The sequence below is a fragment of the Sycon ciliatum genome, chromosome 13 (assembly GCF_964019385.1).
Source record: "Sycon ciliatum chromosome 13, ocSycCili1.1, whole genome shotgun sequence".
Lineage (NCBI taxonomy): Eukaryota > Metazoa > Porifera > Calcarea > Leucosolenida > Sycettidae > Sycon > Sycon ciliatum.
This window is the reverse complement of record NC_088655.1, coordinates 20,156,733-20,173,906: the sequence shown is the minus strand read 5'-3', so window position 1 is coordinate 20,173,906 and position 17,174 is coordinate 20,156,733. Positions and strand designations below refer to the sequence as shown.

The window sequence follows — 17,174 nt, the reverse complement described above, 5'->3', positions numbered from 1 at the left end:
CCCCATCTCGTAGGGCGCAGTCACCCAGTTTCGGTGGAAGTGCGCGAGTTCGATTGGGATTCAAGTAGGAAGGGAGCGTCTCAGCTTCCTCGGACCACGACCATTCGACTCAGCACCCCGAAGACTACAACTGGTGAAATTTTAATTTTTGCCTTAACTTCCCCTTTAACCGGTTGCAGACCGGTTACGAAGAATTAACGGTTAACCGATAAAGATAACGGTTACGCAGTAACTTTTCAGTCAATTTTTCAAGTATCAGGTCGTTGCAAAGTGTGCACTTTCGCGGGCTGTCGCACGCGTACGCAATTTCTGGGCTGTCAACTCGGTCATATCTGGTCTCTTGGTGTGAGAGTATGTATGAATGAGCATGCAAGAGAATGTACAAGTGTGCGTTGTACTGAATAGGGTACATTTTTTGAATGAGTATAGTCAAATATACGGTTAAAAAAGAGTCCGCAGGATTGCCGTGGCTTATAGGTTATAACCGGTTAACCGACCGTTAGCTTAGCAGTTAACCGTCAGGGGTAAAACCGTGACCGTTTGAGCCCTAGTTGTGTGGAGCTTTGCAAACAGAGAGAAGACCTGCGCTAGTCGCTATAGCCAGTATAGGTCCCGGATCGGAGCAGTTATGACTGTGTGAATGGCATGACCAGATGACGACTTTCCGTGATCGTGGAGATACTTGTAGTACGAGTGTAGATGAGGTCTACGGCCAGGACAGTTCGACAGGGATCTAGGGAGCTACCACTAGTAGTAGTACCAGTCCAGGGATCGATTTAGCGCGGTGGCGCGGCGTCTCAAACCAACTGTCTGGTCTGCAAAATTCTAGAGCTAGACCACGCGATCAGTCACTCGTCCCAAACAACCAAGTGACAGTCCCGAAAAGGCGCGAGGATCCCTACCTCCTCTCGCACCTGCCTGCACTCACGTCTGGCATCGCACACCGGTAGCTACTGTATGCGATAACGGTAGCATGACAGCGCTTTTATATTTTTATTTTCTCTCCAATACTGCAATAGACATTCGAACTGCTACTTTCCAAGCAGTGTTGATTCTCACAATGTGAGGTCAGGTGAACGATTCGCCACTGGACCTACCTCCTTGGTCTCGTGGCAGCTAATGCGACAGTCACGGAGGTTGCGTACATGTATGTGTCATCGCTTGCCTGACGGCGAACACACGCCTACTATAGTGCTAGCAGGGCAATATTTGGCTCACCCCTCATAGACTCTGAGGCATGCTCTCAGTGTCTCACCTCTAGGCTCTCACCGCTGCTCCCTCTTTCTTTGGACAAGTGCATCGATTTTTCAAGTAGGGTTCAGATAAAAGACAATTTGATATCGGTTCGAATGACATAGCTCTCGCTTGCATACGATAAGCCAAACTTGCCAAATCGCCAAATGTATGCTCACGTTGCCATAGCGATCTGCGCAGTGATGACGCAGCCCAGCTCCCTTCTACGGTTCTACCCCTCTTTGATTATCCCCTTCGCTCAGCCTAAACCTAGCTGGTCTCTCCCAGTCATCGTACCTTATGCGATTATCAGTTCTCGCCATCTTCCTATTTCCACAGTGCATTGCTTTACTATAGTTTGTCCTATTTCAATCTCAAATTATCCCCATTATCGTTTGCAAAGCCCGTGCTTCCCTCTTGGATGCACATGTTTCTTTTCTCCTACGTATCGGCGCGCATGAATCCGAGACCTTTGGTCGGAGGAGTTACTTTTGCCCCGCCCCCACTTCCATCCAATATGCCACCACCCCCGCTGTGTAGCTTCGGATGGTTCTGTGGTATTCAGTTAAAAAAACATTAGGCACATTCTACTTAGCTCAGTGTCAGAGAGGGGGGGGGGGGGGTCGATCAGTGTAGAATTTGGTCATTTTCAATTTGTCTCATTGTATTCACGAAGTGAAAGAAGGGCTGTGTTCAATGCTGTTAGTGCCGTGAACTGTTTATTAGTAGTCCTCTCGGTGGTGTACTGGGACGCGAGTCACGCGACACCGACAGGAGAAAGCTGGAGTGCGAAGACATGAGCAGACTGGCGAATAGTGAGGAACAAAGTGCTGAAATCTTGGTTGGGACGAATCAGACGTTCAGCATTTACCCCAACCAAGGACTATGCCGTTTGCTCTTCCCACTTCCTGAAGCTGGATGTGATGCTTCTTCCTGGCGACTCTCCTATCTCTTGTAACATCTTCTGAAGCCAGGTGAGACGACGGTTGGTGGAGATTGAAGAACGAAATAATTTCGTACCTTTCGAAAGTTTGCTGAAAGATTCTCCGGAGAGGTGGCGAATACCAAGCATCTTCTCCTAGAGGAACCATGTCGTAGGCTACAGTCAGCCTAGGGGAATGCAGGAGAAGGCCAATAAACAGTTCACGGCACTAACAGCATTGAACACAGCCCTTCTTTCACATCGTGAATACAATGAGACAGTCGAAAATGACCAAATTCTGCAGTGATCGACCTTCTCTCACGGAGCTAAACAGAATGTGCGTCATCACTGCCCTGGTCGCTATGACAACGTGAGCATACAAGTACATGTACAATACTTATTGGCGATTTGGCAAGTTTGGCTTATCGTATGCAAGCTAGAGATATGCTAGATACTTCTTTCGTTCTTTCGCTCCTTCGCTCTCTCTCTCTCGCTCTCGCTCTCTCTCTCTCTCTCTCTCTCTCTCTCGCTCTCTCTCTCTCTCTCTCTCTCTCTCTCTCTCTCTCTCTCTCTCTCTCTCTCTCTCTCTCTCTCTCTCTCTCTCTCTCTCTCTCTCTCTTTCCTTTATTTTCCCTTCTTTACCCTTCTGTGTTTGTGTACAGTGGACTTTGAGCCCGATCTCCGTATGGGATTTGCTTTCTCCATACATTTGCCGTGGCATACCTGTGCAACCGTTCTTTTGGGCTGCGCCAGATCAGGTTGCGGTGAGACGAGCTGCAAGCAACGATCACTTCACTTTAACAGCAATACGGATACTTCACCAACTCACGAAAGACCCAGCTCCTTGTCAAGCCAGAGCTGGATCAGAAAGTACGGCCAGTAAGATGTTTATGCAAATCATTTATAATACGAACTTAGAAGTTGCGACTTCGGCGGTAATAGTCATGAAGTTGATTGTTCCAACTAGGAACACACGCTTCTTGCCGAACTTGACACTTGACTGACTCACGACTGCCATCCGGAGCACACGAGGAGCAAGTCGCACCTTCCACTCGGCAAACCTGCAAGAAAGCACCACTCCCTGCTCAATACACGGTGTTTCGGGGAATTCACCCCTCATCAGTTGAGCTTGAGTAGGCTGAGGAAGATTGTGCCTGAAAAGCAACACTTATAATACTGCTCTCCAGGCCAAACCATCACCAGGGATACAAACTTACAGAGACGCTTTGTTTCCAGCGCGACAAACACCTGGAGCTTCACGAGGTGTTTGTCGCGCTGGAAACAAAGCGTCTCTGTAAGTTTGTATCCCTGGTGATGGTTTGGCCTGGAGAGCAGTATTATAAGTGTTGCTTTTCAGGCACAATCTTCCTCAGCCTACTCAAGCTCAACTGATGAGGGGTGAATTCCCCGAAACACCGTGTATTGAGCAGGGAGTGGTGCTTTCTTGCAGGTTTGCCGAGTGGAAGGTGCGACTTGCTCCTCGTGTGCTCCGGATGGCAGTCGTGAGTCAGTCAAGTGTCAAGTTCGGCAAGAAGCGTGTGTTCCTAGTTGGAACAATCAACTTCATTTATAATAATTATTATTATAATGACTGTTCTCGGAGCTAGTACATGTAGCAGTGGTGAAGCTTGCTGCTAGGCACTGGCGGATTATGCCGGCATAATTATTGGCATAATTTGGTGGTTGAAAATTTGGAGCATAATTTGGCATCTTTTCGGAGGTAGGAGCATAACCACATGTACATGATTGTACAACAGTTCTAGTATGTAGGCTACACAATTGTGTACAATACACCTGATCAGTGCTGGTGGTCTGCATGGTAAAGGGTTCGGAGGTCATGCAAATAGTGTTTTCAACGATTAGAAGGGTAGAAATCATGGCAATACATTATTGTATGCTCGAACCCGTCTTCTCCAAAGTTCTTTCCCACACTGATACAGTACATGTAGCAGAAGATGCGAGTGAACCAGCCTTTATGAATATGAGGTATCCCGGGGTAGACGAGATATTGACGGCTAGTCCGCAGACTGACTCTGTGTACTGTACATGTACATTATTGCGCTATTCCAGCTATGGCAATGGCAGTAAGCAAAAACAATGCAAAAAGAAAAGGAAAAAATACAAATTACTGGAGGCAATAACCTACACAGGGCGAGGCAAAGAGAAGAGAAACAAATCTTCTGGATGAAGAATTAGCAGTTCTTAGAACACAAGCTTCATATTGGCCTTGAAATCATTTAGAACACAAGACGATTTTACTGATAGAGGCAGGGCCATCCAGAGAGAATAGGCAGCGAAAAACGGAGATCTGGTATAGAAGCTGATGTTCGGGCTTTACATGTAGGTAGTCATGGGCGGGTAATGCTAGCATTATGGCTGGCATTATGGCTGGCATTATGGCTGGCATTATGGCTGGCATTATGGCTGGCATTATAGTCCCTTTTTCTAGGTGGCATAATGCTGGCATTATAACACCATTTCGCACGCAAAATTGGCAATACAAGCATAATTGTCGGTCGACAACGGTGTCATGCATGAAGCTGGCTAGGTCCAGTTCCGAAAATCGTGCATCTGAGCCCGTCCGGCTTTGTCCGGAGACCTGACGTTGCAAATCAATCTTCTCAGTGGATTGTTAATAGAAGCTTCTTCACTGCTGTTTAAGTTTTTTTCTTCTTCTACGCTTTGGCCTTGATCCAAGACTTTTCCAACTTTCAAACTGGCATTATGGAGTAGTGTGGATGGATTGGTTTATTTAACGTCAGTGTGAGCATCATAAGTGGCATTATATCCTCATATTATGAGCATTGCCTTTGGCATTACCGCAGCTAATAACTAGCATTACCCGCCCATGCCTACATGTAGGCAAAGTGCAGGGATTGCGTGTAGGACGGGTGGGAAGAATCCAGTTATATTTAAGCAAGTGTGGCGAGATTATTCGCAGGGTGAGGTTGACATCGGTTGGACGAGTATGTCGATTAGGAAGACAGTTGAACATGCTAACTCAAACTAATTTGGCAATGAAAAATCTTTTTACAAAAGAAGTCAACTAATGAATAGAAGAAGTACATAATAATAATTATTATTATTACGGGTCCTGGTGGTGACAGTCAATTTTTTCTTCAGACTTTTCCCGTTTGTCTCTTTCCCTCAAACCAGTTAATATATTATTATTATTTTATTTATTTTACTAGGGTGTTTCCCACAGACCTATGGTCTTCTTACGGGAGCCCCTAGAAAGGTTAAGCATGAACGAACAAATGGGCGATAATCTGTACAAGAGCGAACAGTGGAAGGCAGCATATTCCACCGATCAGAACCTATGTAGCCAAGACGAGAAAAACCAGCTTTAGTGTGGGCAGAAGGCAAGGCCAGAGAAAAAAAGATTTGGGACCTAGTGACGGCAGTAGTATGTGCACTGGAGGAGCGGGTATGGAAAATTTCTTTTAGGAGAGAGCTACATGTGCCGCTATGGACAGAGCGAAATACAAGAATTATGTGCATGTAAATGTTTTCTCTTTTCCATGTTGATCTCTAGCATGTGTGGACACCTTGTTATGGAGATACTCATGTATTTTGCCATACATGTACATGTATGGCCACACTTGCAAGTACGAAAAACGCACAATTTTTCCGAACTTTGAGGCTCCATAAAGTACAACAAAGTGAATAATTATGATCCATATGCATCATAATAATTATCATGCACATGCATATCTGCAATACATTTCTGTCATTTTGATATACATGTACATGTACATATTGCATACTAAAATGTGAAGATCGGGTTTAGTGACTGACAGATCGAATAGGGACATTTTGTTCTCTCCCGAAGGAGTGTCGTTATAATTCAATCTCCACCGTACACCGTACTACAATCATGTACATTGTACACTATCACTACTTACTGTCGTGGACCTGGAAATCCGGTCGCACTGAGGGCGCCGGCCCCGGTCAATCAACTGGATTTCCAATTTTCCGTGTCCAGCACAGACTCAGTACATGTACATGTACATGTACAGTGAAACTACTTACTAGTACTTACTTGCCTAGACAAGGCTAAGACAAGTACACCCTGCTCAAGGGACCTTCAAAGTGCGGTCAGTGTTACCAGGTGGTCTCCTTATCCAGGGTCGTTGACTGGAAATACTGTAATCATCCCTTGGTCCTGGCTGCAGTGGTCGTCTGGGACAGGTGGTCGCATTATCCAGGGGGAAGTTACTAGTACTAGTATCCGATCCGCCGAGTGATCGCTTTGACAGGTTTTACTGTACAATCATGTCATGTACTCGTAGTTTGGGTTGACAGATACTGATTAGGTATTTATAGCAGATCTACTACATACAATGGTCATGTTGTAGAACTAGAACAGAAGCGCCGTGATCGCAAGATTTCACTCGTGACTTCAGTTTTAGTACTACACTATCATGCTACTACCATGACTACAGCGTACTATTATTATTATACGGTTGTATTAATTGTATAAACATTTTTGGTTTTGGGGACGATCGCAAGGCTCTACATTCTGGAATCCGGGATCTTCATTACTACATAGTCATTAGCCAAATCCTTGTATGCTGAACACTTAGAACCGTGATAGGACGACGCGACGACGATAGCGCCCGTGCATCAGTGAGGACGGTAATACATGTGGTGCCCTTTCTCCCTTTGGCATCGCGGGTCGCCTTGTAGGGTTGCCTTAGCGCGTTGGCCATTCCAGCACGTCGTGCGACGGAGTGCACAGCGCGTGTGCTAAAACATCAGCCAATCTACAACGCCGGTGTTTCGGTACTTCGATTCTGGCCGGCAGGTGGCAGGTGGTAAGTAGTCATGATGTGCGAATTGTAAAATTGTTGTAAATTATAACCATTCAAAATTATAGAGTGGACACCACTATCTAATATCGGTACGTTACGAGTTACGTTGCGAGGCGGACACCAAACACTTGTAAACGGGGTTCAACCGTTGGGATCCACTATGGATGTCTGGCCCCAATCGGAAGCCCAGTGCTTCAGAGTTTCCTTCCTCACACGGGACAAAGTTACATTGTCCTTCCACGAGTTTTCACGTGCAGTTGGCGTTGAAATTGCAGAATGGCTGAAATATCGTTAGCCCACTGTTTCTTTCTGCTGCCACAGATGTATGTGCATGTGCGCGTATGTGTGTGTGTGTGTGGGGGGGGGGTTGGATGGTGTGTGTGCGCGTGTGTGTGTGTGCGTGTGTACGGGTGTGATTGAACTGAGGCGGGTGTTATCTGGTTATGGCGTATGCTCACCGGCCCACGGCTAGGGCCATTGTTGAAGACAGGCTGAACCTGAGAGTGTTGTTCCATGGTTCAGTGTGCAGGATCTGCATCTCGGTGTGCGTACGCAGGGGCGTAGCTGGCCACCCTTTTAGGGGGGGGGGGGGGGTGCGCGGCCGCATACGTGTAGGATGGCTGGTGCATGTCATTCATGGCCATTATGTGCATGCTGAAACTAGGTCGAAATTTTTAGGGGGGGGGGGTGCACCTACCCCCTCCCCCCCCCCCCCCCCCCCCCCCGGCGTCCTATGCGGGCTACGCGCGTGGTACATGTATGTAGTACCAGGGCGTCGGAAGGTATTCGACACATTGGTGCGGCTATGACGAGGCGGTGGTCCGGGGGTTCTCTCCGTTGGAGATCGCTTGGAAAATTGGGCCCAAATAGCCCATACGTTATTGCTTCAGGGTTCTGCAGGCGAAATCATTGGTGCGTCTTTGGCCGAACCTGCCGCGCCGGTTCTGAGACCCCTGAGTACATCATGACAGAGTGGGTCTCTTGTCATTATTAATCCACAGTGGCACTGAACCAGCACAGCGGTGAGCGGTGATCTGGTCTTTAGTGCATGTATCTTAGCCATGCGTACTAATGCCTTGTACTGTAAGACCAATTATTTTAACGATCTCCTGATTTTTGTGGATTAGCGAGGTGAAATTCTAACGAATTCTGTCTCGAAACGGCAAATGACTGTACAGGGACATATCGTTTGCACATAACAACTTCAAATGTTTTAAACGACTTTTATATATTCGTTAAAACGTTACCATGAAATGTTCGTTCACATTAGTGGTCTCAAGTATGTTGGAATCCGGTGGAGTGACGGGCTGGCGCCCGTACTGCCGTAGCGAGTACAGCCACTGTAGTTCTCTCATACACTGCAATAATGGAGCAGCAGTGCTGGCGGGTGAAAGGCCAGCGCCCCGCGAGCGCTTGACGTTCTCCGCGGAGTTCAATGTCCACAACCGTACTAGTCTGCAGTATACATGTACGACAGTAACAGCGTAGCGCAATGCGGAGGGCACACCGTATGGAAGAAGTACAGGTTCCTGCACGAGTACGAGGGGCAGTACCGCGGAATCCAGCCCGCGCCGCGATAGCGGCAAGGGCTGGATGAACAGCGGTACTGGCCGAGTATGAGTGACTGGAACGTGTTTCCCGTATGCACCCAAGCCGAGGTCGCAAGGAGATCACTCACAATCTTTGAGTTTACATGAACTATTCTGTGACTCGAGTCCCTGTACACCTGTGTGACTATGACTGTGAGCTGACTGAGAGTGACTTCGACAACCGTACACCATTGTACACGGACTACAGTACATGACTTTTGCATGTACTTTCAGACCACAGAAGCTTGTCATTGAAATGGTAGACTCATAAGTGAATTTTGTTCACTGCCCGTCGTCAAGTGACGACGGGCAGTGGATTCTGTCCACTGCCCGTCGTCACTTCACGACGGGCAGTGGAACTAGTTCCATCACCATTCAGCAGGCAGGATCGCGCTTTCCAGCCCGCGTAATTTGATCTGTCATTGGTCGACTCCAAGGCGACAGTCATGTGACATACGGGAAAACAGTGTTCCTGCATGCTATGCTGTAACCATCATACCTGGTAAACTAGAGTGTTGGCCCTAAATGAAATCCAACCTCAAGAATAAAATAGCGTTGCCGGGCATGCACTACGCAGCCCTAGCACTACACATACTGGTCTGTGCACTCAAACACGGCACTGCTTTCATTCAAGAGGTTGGATTTCTCTGCCCAGTACTGTATCATACGAGGCTTACACACGCCACAGGATTCACCTACAGTGCTGCGCAATGAACTCACGTGTAATATGGTATGTCTCCTTGCACACATATCTCCATCTGATAACATGGTGTGTGGTGTGTTCAAATTTAGAAGTGGTCGTCAGATCGCGTGAGTCGATTACATGCCTGCCAGATCATCAGACACGCTTTCTTTCTGTTATCTCTTTTCCAGGGATGAAGTAAGTGAGACGGAGTATACTGGCAACTGAACCCGAACCATGGCCCGTGCACAGCCGAGGCGAGGACTCTCGCTTTGTCGCCAACGCCCCGTCGTACTCGATTGCCGATTTCAGCGCTGCATCTCTGATCCACGGCCATCACCGTGCTCCACTTCAATACGTGACGTTCTGCAGCCGGGGCTGCCACGCATAGAGGTTCAACGCCGGACTTCGCTAGCAGGGGAGGCACCGATGAGGGGCTGCCGGGCATGCTGATCGATTCGGATTTGCCGCCTGCTGTTGAGAGCAAGTAAGGCTGTGGTGAGGAGAATGTATCATTGCGCCAGGAGCTTGCCAGCCTCACAGCCAAACTGGCGCAGCTAAGAAGGCATGTGTACACTGTGGAGCATGGGACTTGCTTTATCCACTCTGTCTGTGTGTCTGTCCGTCTGCTTTTTCTCTCTTTCACTCACTCTCCTTCTCTCTCTCTCTTCTCTCTCTCCCTCTCCCTCTCCCCCCCCCCCCTCTCTCGCTCTCTCTCTCCCTCTCTTCTCTCTGTCTCTCTCTCTCTCTCTCTCTCTCTCTCTCTTCTCTTTCTCTCTCTCTCCCTCTCTCTCCCTCTCCCTCCCCCCCCCCCCCTCTCTCTCTTTCTCTCTCCCTCTCCTCCCCCCCCCTCTCTCTCTTTTTCTCTCTCTCTCTCTCTCTCTCTCTCTCTCTCTCTCTCTCTCTCTCTCTCTCTCTCTCTCTCTCTCTCTCTCTCTCCTTTCCCTCTCTCTCCCTCTCCCTCCCCCCTCTCTCTCTCTATATCTCTCTCTCTCTCTCTCTCTCTCTCTCTCTCTCTCTCTCTCTCTCTCTCTCTCTCTCTCTCTCTCTCTCTCTCTCTCTCTCTCTCTCTCGCTCGCTTTCTTCTCCTATGTGTCTTCCCACCCATGCCGTTAATCTCTGTCTTCCTTCTGATGGCCAGTACTATGGTCAGTTTGACAGGGTAAAATGCTCTCTTTGGCATGGCTGCAGCTCCATAGAACAGAGGAGTGTGCATCAATTGCCTACATCTTTTCTGGTCAGCGTTTATACCATCTTAGTTCAGGGCATGGTGTCATGTGTGAGTGAGTTGACACGAGTGTGTGGATGTTGTATGGTAGCAATGCTGTCTATATAGTATATACACACACCCAGGCGTGGATATTATGGTTATTTGGGGGGGGGGGGGGGGGGGTGCTTATGTGTGTTATGGGTGTGTATATAATTATGTAACTCGGATGGTGAGCCAATTAAATAATTGTGAAAACGTTGGTGGACAGGTAGTCATAACTCGTAACATTTTGTCCTTCTTCTTTTCACAATTATATTATTATGTGTGCATGTTTTGTTTTTGCACCTTTAGTTTGAGCGGGATCTCGATTCTATCCGCGAACAGCACGACATCTTGCAGCAGTCCACAGATAAGCAGGAGAGGCTGGAGCAGGCATTCCGCACCCGGCTGGAGGACCGCTGCCGTCGACTAGAACAGGTCAACAAACAGCTGAAGGGTATGTGAGGATCTGTGTCCATCCTAGGTGGAAGCTGCAGTTGATTTTTTGTTTTAAAGTGCTTCTTGCGCTCTGTGTTGTGTAAAAGGGGAGCGAAAACATCCTGGGAAGTTCACAACACATGAGACAATATAGCGTAACCCCAGTGCATCGCACCCAATAGCGTGCTTAATTGGATTTCATTGATCAGAACTGTAGTGGGTCTAAAGTCCGTCCTGTTTTTATTAGACATTATCTTTCTTTACGGAGTTGTTGTTGCTGTTCATTTTGCTACTGTTTCTTTTTCCCTCCCCTTACTTTTATTTATCGCCGTGGTTGGCAATCACCCACTCTCTTCACATTGGCCGGTGTTTCCACCGAGTCTTGAGATGTTGTAATAAATATAAAGCAAAGAGCATGCCCTATTGACGTTCCTATTCTCTTGATGTGTACTTTCCCGTTCCTCTTCTTCGACCTTGCCGGGTTGTTGCCATCAACAGCCAAGCTAGAAGATGAGCGGCGGCAGACTGACTCGGTTGTGCTGCACGCCCGGGATGAGATGATGGAGGAGCTGATGCGGCGTGACCGTATCATACACACCTTAACTGCACAGTGTGAGTTGTGAACTGAATGATGCATTTGTTTCCTGTTCTTCAAGGGAGATTGAGAAAGAGAGACAGACAGAGCCAGCAAGAAGAGAGAGAGAGAGAGAGAGAGAGAGAGAGAGAGAGAGAGAGAGAGAGAGAGAGAGAGAGAGAGAGAGAGAGAGAGAGAGAGAGAGAGAGAGACAGAGAGAAAGAGAGTGAGAGAGATTTGGACTCAATTGCAATTCCGACTTACTTGTGTCTGTTCGTACAAGGCTATTCTCCAGAGATTCACCGAAAACCATTTTCAAATTTCATCTCCACCTTGCCGATAAGCTCGCCCTAAAGTCTTTTCCTGTTTTTTTTTGCTTTCGTAACAATGCTCCAACAGGCACACTGGCCAGGAGGAATGTGATCGGCTTCGACATGAGATTGTGGACCTTGGAGAGAAAGGGCAGGTGATACCGCAACTTGAGACACGAGTGTCTGAGAGTGATGCACGGCTAAAGCGTGTCAATGAGGAGGTCAGTCTTAAGTCTCAATGTGTGTGTGTGTGTGTGTGTGTGTGTATTTGTGTGTGTGTGTGTGCGTGTGTGTGTGTGTGTGTGTGTGCCCAGCTAGTTTGGTTGGTGGGTACACTTATGCTAGATACTGTTGGGTCTGGTGCCAACAGGCTCGGCTGCTTGAAGGTGTGTTGTTGTACCTACCACCTTTGTTGGTTTCAGGGTTCATATACTTTCTATTTGAAGTATACATACCTGTTGACCATGGACTGCTTCTGGCTAGATTAACTCTTGTGTAATCAATGGTGCTAGTGAAGCTTATATCAGATCCACTCTGATTTAGCCACCCACACTAGTACCAAGTATTACCTTCACTGGGGGCAGGGGTAACTGCAGTTGGATCCCGGGACGGATACCCTGATGCCGTCAATCCTTTTTCTGCACCTTGTCCTCACCCACTTACTGAGGTGTGGTCAGCCCATAAGTGGGATCATTTCAAATCCACCCTAGTTTGGGCATTTCAGGGGGTGTCAGCCGTTGGGCGGTTCAATAGCCAATTGTGTCATCTTTCCAAGATTCCTTTTGAGTCTCTCTCCCCTCTCCCGGGGAGACCAATGTGACCAGCTTTGGCAGTGAGCAAGTACAAGTGTGTGTGTGTGTGTGTGTGTATGTGGTGCTGGGGCTGAAGATGGCAACCACATGTTGTGTATAAACGTATAAATGCCTATAGTATGTGAACGCCATTTTCTTCGACATAATTGATAAAAAGTGTGTCCAACAATTGTCGGCTCACCGCTTACTCAAATATAAATAAATGTTTCCGATAATTCTATAGGGCTTGCTTATAAGGTAGTTAAATCATGATCTCTCCTTGGTTCTCGGTGTTTTCGTTTCCTCTAGTTCACAAGGCAGGTGTCACAGGCAATTCCCATCCGAGAGTTTGAAGCTGCCCTGCGGGAGCTGAGAGAGGTTTCCACCAGGCAAGATGCACTGGATATTCAGCAGCGCGAGCGGCTGGAGAGTGATGTCAACTTGCTACGACTTCAGGTAGGTATTACAAGTGTTCTCGTTGCCGTACTCTCAGATCTCATCTCTCTATCTCTCTATCTATCTCTCTCTCTCTCTCTATCTATCTCCCTCTATCTCTCTCTCTATCTATCTATCTCTCTCTCGCTCACTCTCACTGTCTATCCCTCCATCCTTCTCTCCCCCCCCCCCTAATTCTCCTCTCTTTATATATTTAGCTTGCTGGATAATGCCAGCCCCCCCCCCCCCTCCCCCCCCCTCGGCACATGGCCATCATCAGGTAACTTAACAATGATACTGTTCCAGCTACAAAGGAGCAGTTATATCAGGGGGCGTCGCACACGGTACGGTCAGTACGGTATTGACCGTACCACTATTTGCCCCAAGTTCCTTGTGAATCAATAAAATGAACTGATTTTGGCTCTAAATTTCCAAAAGTTTCGGCTCGGCAACCCCTCCCCCACGAGTATATTGTACTTCAGATGGCTGACCGTACCACACTTAATTACCTTCCGACGCCCCTGTATATACAGGGCATTCCGCTGAAAGGGTGTAAGTCCTCTCGCTCCGAAGAAGGGAAGAAGTGTCAATGGGAGCCCACACCACAGCACAGGTGAGAAGGCCAAGTTTCCCCTATACAGCCAGGATGAAGTACATACATACTGAGGCGAGAATGTAAGAAAGTCCCCCCCCCCCTCCCCTCCTTTGTGTAATTGTTGTCTGTGTCCATCTAGGTTGACCTGTTTATGTGTGTTCGTTCTGTCCATGTTACTGCTAACGAGAATTACTCCTGTGTTACTGCTATGTAGCTGGAACGCTGCAAGCAGCCCTACTCCCCTGACGGTATGCCATCTGAACCTCCGGGTAACGTAACTCCACAGCAGATCTGCGACTTTGAGGCACTTCTCTGTCGGCGTGAGTGTCACATTCAGCAACTCCAAGAGGATGTGGTGAAGGTAAGTGTGAATGTGAATGTTTTCTTAACAGTGGTGTGTTTAAAATACCTGGCGAGGCCCAGCGTTCATAGTGATAGATCTTTTGTGTGTGGGTGTGTGCCTGTGTGGTTGTGTGTGTCCCATATGGTGCAGTGGTATGTGCAGTCGATTTCTAATCGACAGGTTGCGGGTTCAATTCCCGACGACTATGGTCCCACTGTCTTTCTTCTCTTTCTCATTCTCCTAGCTCTTCTTTCATTCTCCTGGGTGCGTGTTTTTGAATGCAAGCCTGATTTTCAAGATACATATCGTCACAGTAGCCTGGTCTCAGTGTTGACATGCTCTAGTGTCGTGTATAAAAGCATGACCCATATTGAAGCATGACCCATATTGAAGCATGACCCATATTGAAGCATGACCCATATTGAAGCATGGCCCATATTGAAGCATGGCCCATATTGAAGCATGACCCATATTGAAGCATGACCCATATTGAAGCATGACTCGAATAGAAGCCGATTTTTTGAAGCGCGCCGTGACGCAGAACCACGATTTGAATAGAAGCATGCATGCATCATGTACTTGCACACTACACACGTGACAATGTGTGCACTGCACAGTGTAGACTGAAGATGTCGACGTAGAAGCATGTTTCGAATAGAAGCATAACTTGAATAGAAGCATGGTTTGAACCCCTTCTTTTACGGCCGTAAGTGCCTGCTTTTATACGCGACATTACTCTACATAGAAATACAGTCAGACCTCGCTTATCCGGTCCTCTTTTATCCGGATCCCTCACCATCCGGAAGAAAACCGTTGGTTACCGATTTTCAGCATAATATTATGCCATGTATACATACAGATTGAGTATTTCGCTCCTGCTCTTGTAGCAGTTGAGCACTCTTGCGTGGGGTAGTGCCTTTGCTGTTTGCGTTATGCAGAGCTCACTGACTTGTCAGTTTGAGCACTCTGGCAAGGTACGTTCGGGCCTGATTGGAAATTTTTATTTCCATTGCTATCAGGTTCGGCCTCATTTCTCTGTGCTGCGCTGATGAGTTCAAAAAGAACGAAACAGCATGCTGTCCGCAGATTGAGTATTTCGCTCCTGCTCTTGTAGCAGTTGAGCACTCTTGCGTGGGGTAGTGCCTTTGCTGTTTGCGTTATGCAGAGCTCACTGACTTGTCAGTTTGAGCACTCTGGCAAGGTACGTTCGGGCCTGATTGGAAATTTTTATTTCCATTGCTATCAGGTTCGGCCTCATTTCTCTGTGCTGCGCTGATGAGTTCAAAAAGAACGAAACAGCATGCTGTCCGCAGATTGAGTACAGTATGTGTGTTCGATTTTCCTGTTCCCGCGCCTATCCGGATATTTTTGTGGAAAACGTATGTGTGCGGTTATGCGAGGTCTGACTGTACCAGTTCTGAAAAGAATGCTGGTGCAAATAGAAGCCTAGCACTAACGTCGGCTTCTGCGGGAATAAGCCGAGATGTGTAATACCGGTACACAACCGGTTATGTTGTGTTTTGCTTTGCGATGCAGTGGCGGCAGCTGTACTCGGATGAGTTGAACCTGGTTGCTTCCACGGACACTAACGGGTAAGAGTGTACTGTATGTGACATTGGGTGACGACAAGAGTCCATACCCGCAAGAGTGTGCAACTAGCAACGGTCTGGCTGCTGTAGGCCCACTGCGCGGCGGAATTCCAACATTACGTCATGCCGCTGAAGCACAGCCGTACAAAACTCCGCATTCCGCTGTGCTTGGAACCAGGGAGTAGTACAAGCGCAACGAACGTGTACGTCATTTTTGACGTTAATGTTGGAATTCGCCCGCGTGGATCCCCATGTACAGAGTTGCACACTCTTGGGTTATGGACTCTTGGTGACGATAGTGGTGCTCTCACTTCCTAAACTCCAGTATCTTACTCCTTATTCGTTCGATCCACAGCACTTGGGTGCACGAAATGTGTTCGGTCAATACAGGATTCCGCTTGATACGTGGGTCTGGCAAACACAGCTCTACTGTGCCTTTGTTTGCTTTGTGCTCGCTCAGCTTGCGCAGTTATCCGACACGGTCTCAGTCACTGGCCGACGTCACATCCGATGAGCGCAACTCGTCCGATCAGCATCGTCAGCAGCAACAACAGCAGCAGCAGGAACAACAACGACGCCGCGTTGAGATCGTGAGCGCTGACCTGTTCTCCGCCAATCGGCGCGTGGTGGAGCTGGAGACGGTCGTCAAGCAGCTGCGCTTCCTCATGACCGACCTCAGCAAGGAGTTGACGAACGTGCGACGCCTACGCGATGAAGATGAGCGGCAGGTCGGGAGAGACATCGCCACCGCCGCCACCACCGCTGCGGGAGACCGTGAAAACCGCAATGGAGGTCATGACGGTGGCGGTGATGATGAAAGAGCCGCTTCTCCCGACTCCTCAAGCTCGTTCCCCTTATCGCCAATCTCCAAGAATGGCACGTCATTTGGTAGCGTTGAACATCTGTAAGCTCGAACGTTTTCCGGTCTTTTGATGCCGGAGAATGTACTCAGTACTCTGACTTTGAACAGTCGCTTGTAACGTTACTGGTACGTTTATAGTTGGGCAACAGAGCGTATTGCCGGTTTCGTCGCTGTGTTTCTGATGTCATGGCACATGCTGCAGTCACCTAGAACTATATCAATAATATTATAGTGCGCACTGTACAGGAGTTATTTTTGCATAATTATCATTTTGCATGCCAGCGTCTTGAACGGTGCCATCGTGGTGTCGGGACCGTGCAAGTCCTGGGCCACATCACCTACTAGTCTGCCCTGGTGTGTGTGTACAGTATAGGTTGAATTTCACCTATTGTCTATAGGACAACTGTCTCGGTCACACTTATTGTCTATAGCCTAGGGCAACCAGGATACTGTTGAGTCAAAATGTACAATGACAAGGATTGAAATTTTAAACGCCATTTTTCAACCAAACGTCATGCAAGCTGTGCATGTAAACTTAACATACACACAGGCACACACATGCACACGAGTTCACACGAGTTCACAGCACAGCAAGGGGCTTCTAACGTAAGCGAGTGCGTGGTAGATAGTGCCGACAAGACGCAATCAGAGGGTGGAAAGTACAGCGTAACCAGTGTGCTCCTATACCGGTATACGCTCACAATAACCCTTACCAGGACATACACACATGCATCCCCCCCCCCCCCC

The 17,174-nt window shown here is 48.0% G+C and overlaps 1 protein-coding gene across 1 annotated transcript; it reads left to right on the top strand.

Annotated features, from left to right (window-relative positions):
• Positions 1 to 10,346: 10,346 nt before the first annotated feature.
• LOC135829254 (angiomotin-like protein 1) lies at positions 10,347 to 16,858 on the top strand. The gene is made up of 8 exons (XM_065341657.1): positions 10,347 to 10,388; positions 10,802 to 10,946; positions 11,426 to 11,537; positions 11,901 to 12,033; positions 12,913 to 13,059; positions 13,848 to 13,994; positions 15,513 to 15,568; positions 16,026 to 16,858. Exons 1-8 carry the CDS (start codon positions 10,347 to 10,349, stop codon positions 16,471 to 16,473), a joined length of 1,230 nt encoding a protein of 409 aa, XP_065197729.1. The 3' UTR covers positions 16,474 to 16,858.
• Positions 16,859 to 17,174: the final 316 nt, after the last annotated feature.

Coding starts and splice junctions, on each gene's coding strand:
- LOC135829254 (XM_065341657.1), top strand. CDS start 10,347: ATGCCGTTAATCTCTGTCTTCCTTCTGATGGCCAGTACTATG. Junction 13,995..15,512: donor TCCAAGAGGATGTGGTGAAG/GTAAGTGTGAAT, acceptor TTTGCGATGCAG/TGGCGGCAGCTGTACTCGGA. Junction 15,569..16,025: donor GCTTCCACGGACACTAACGG/GTAAGAGTGTAC, acceptor GTGCTCGCTCAG/CTTGCGCAGTTATCCGACAC.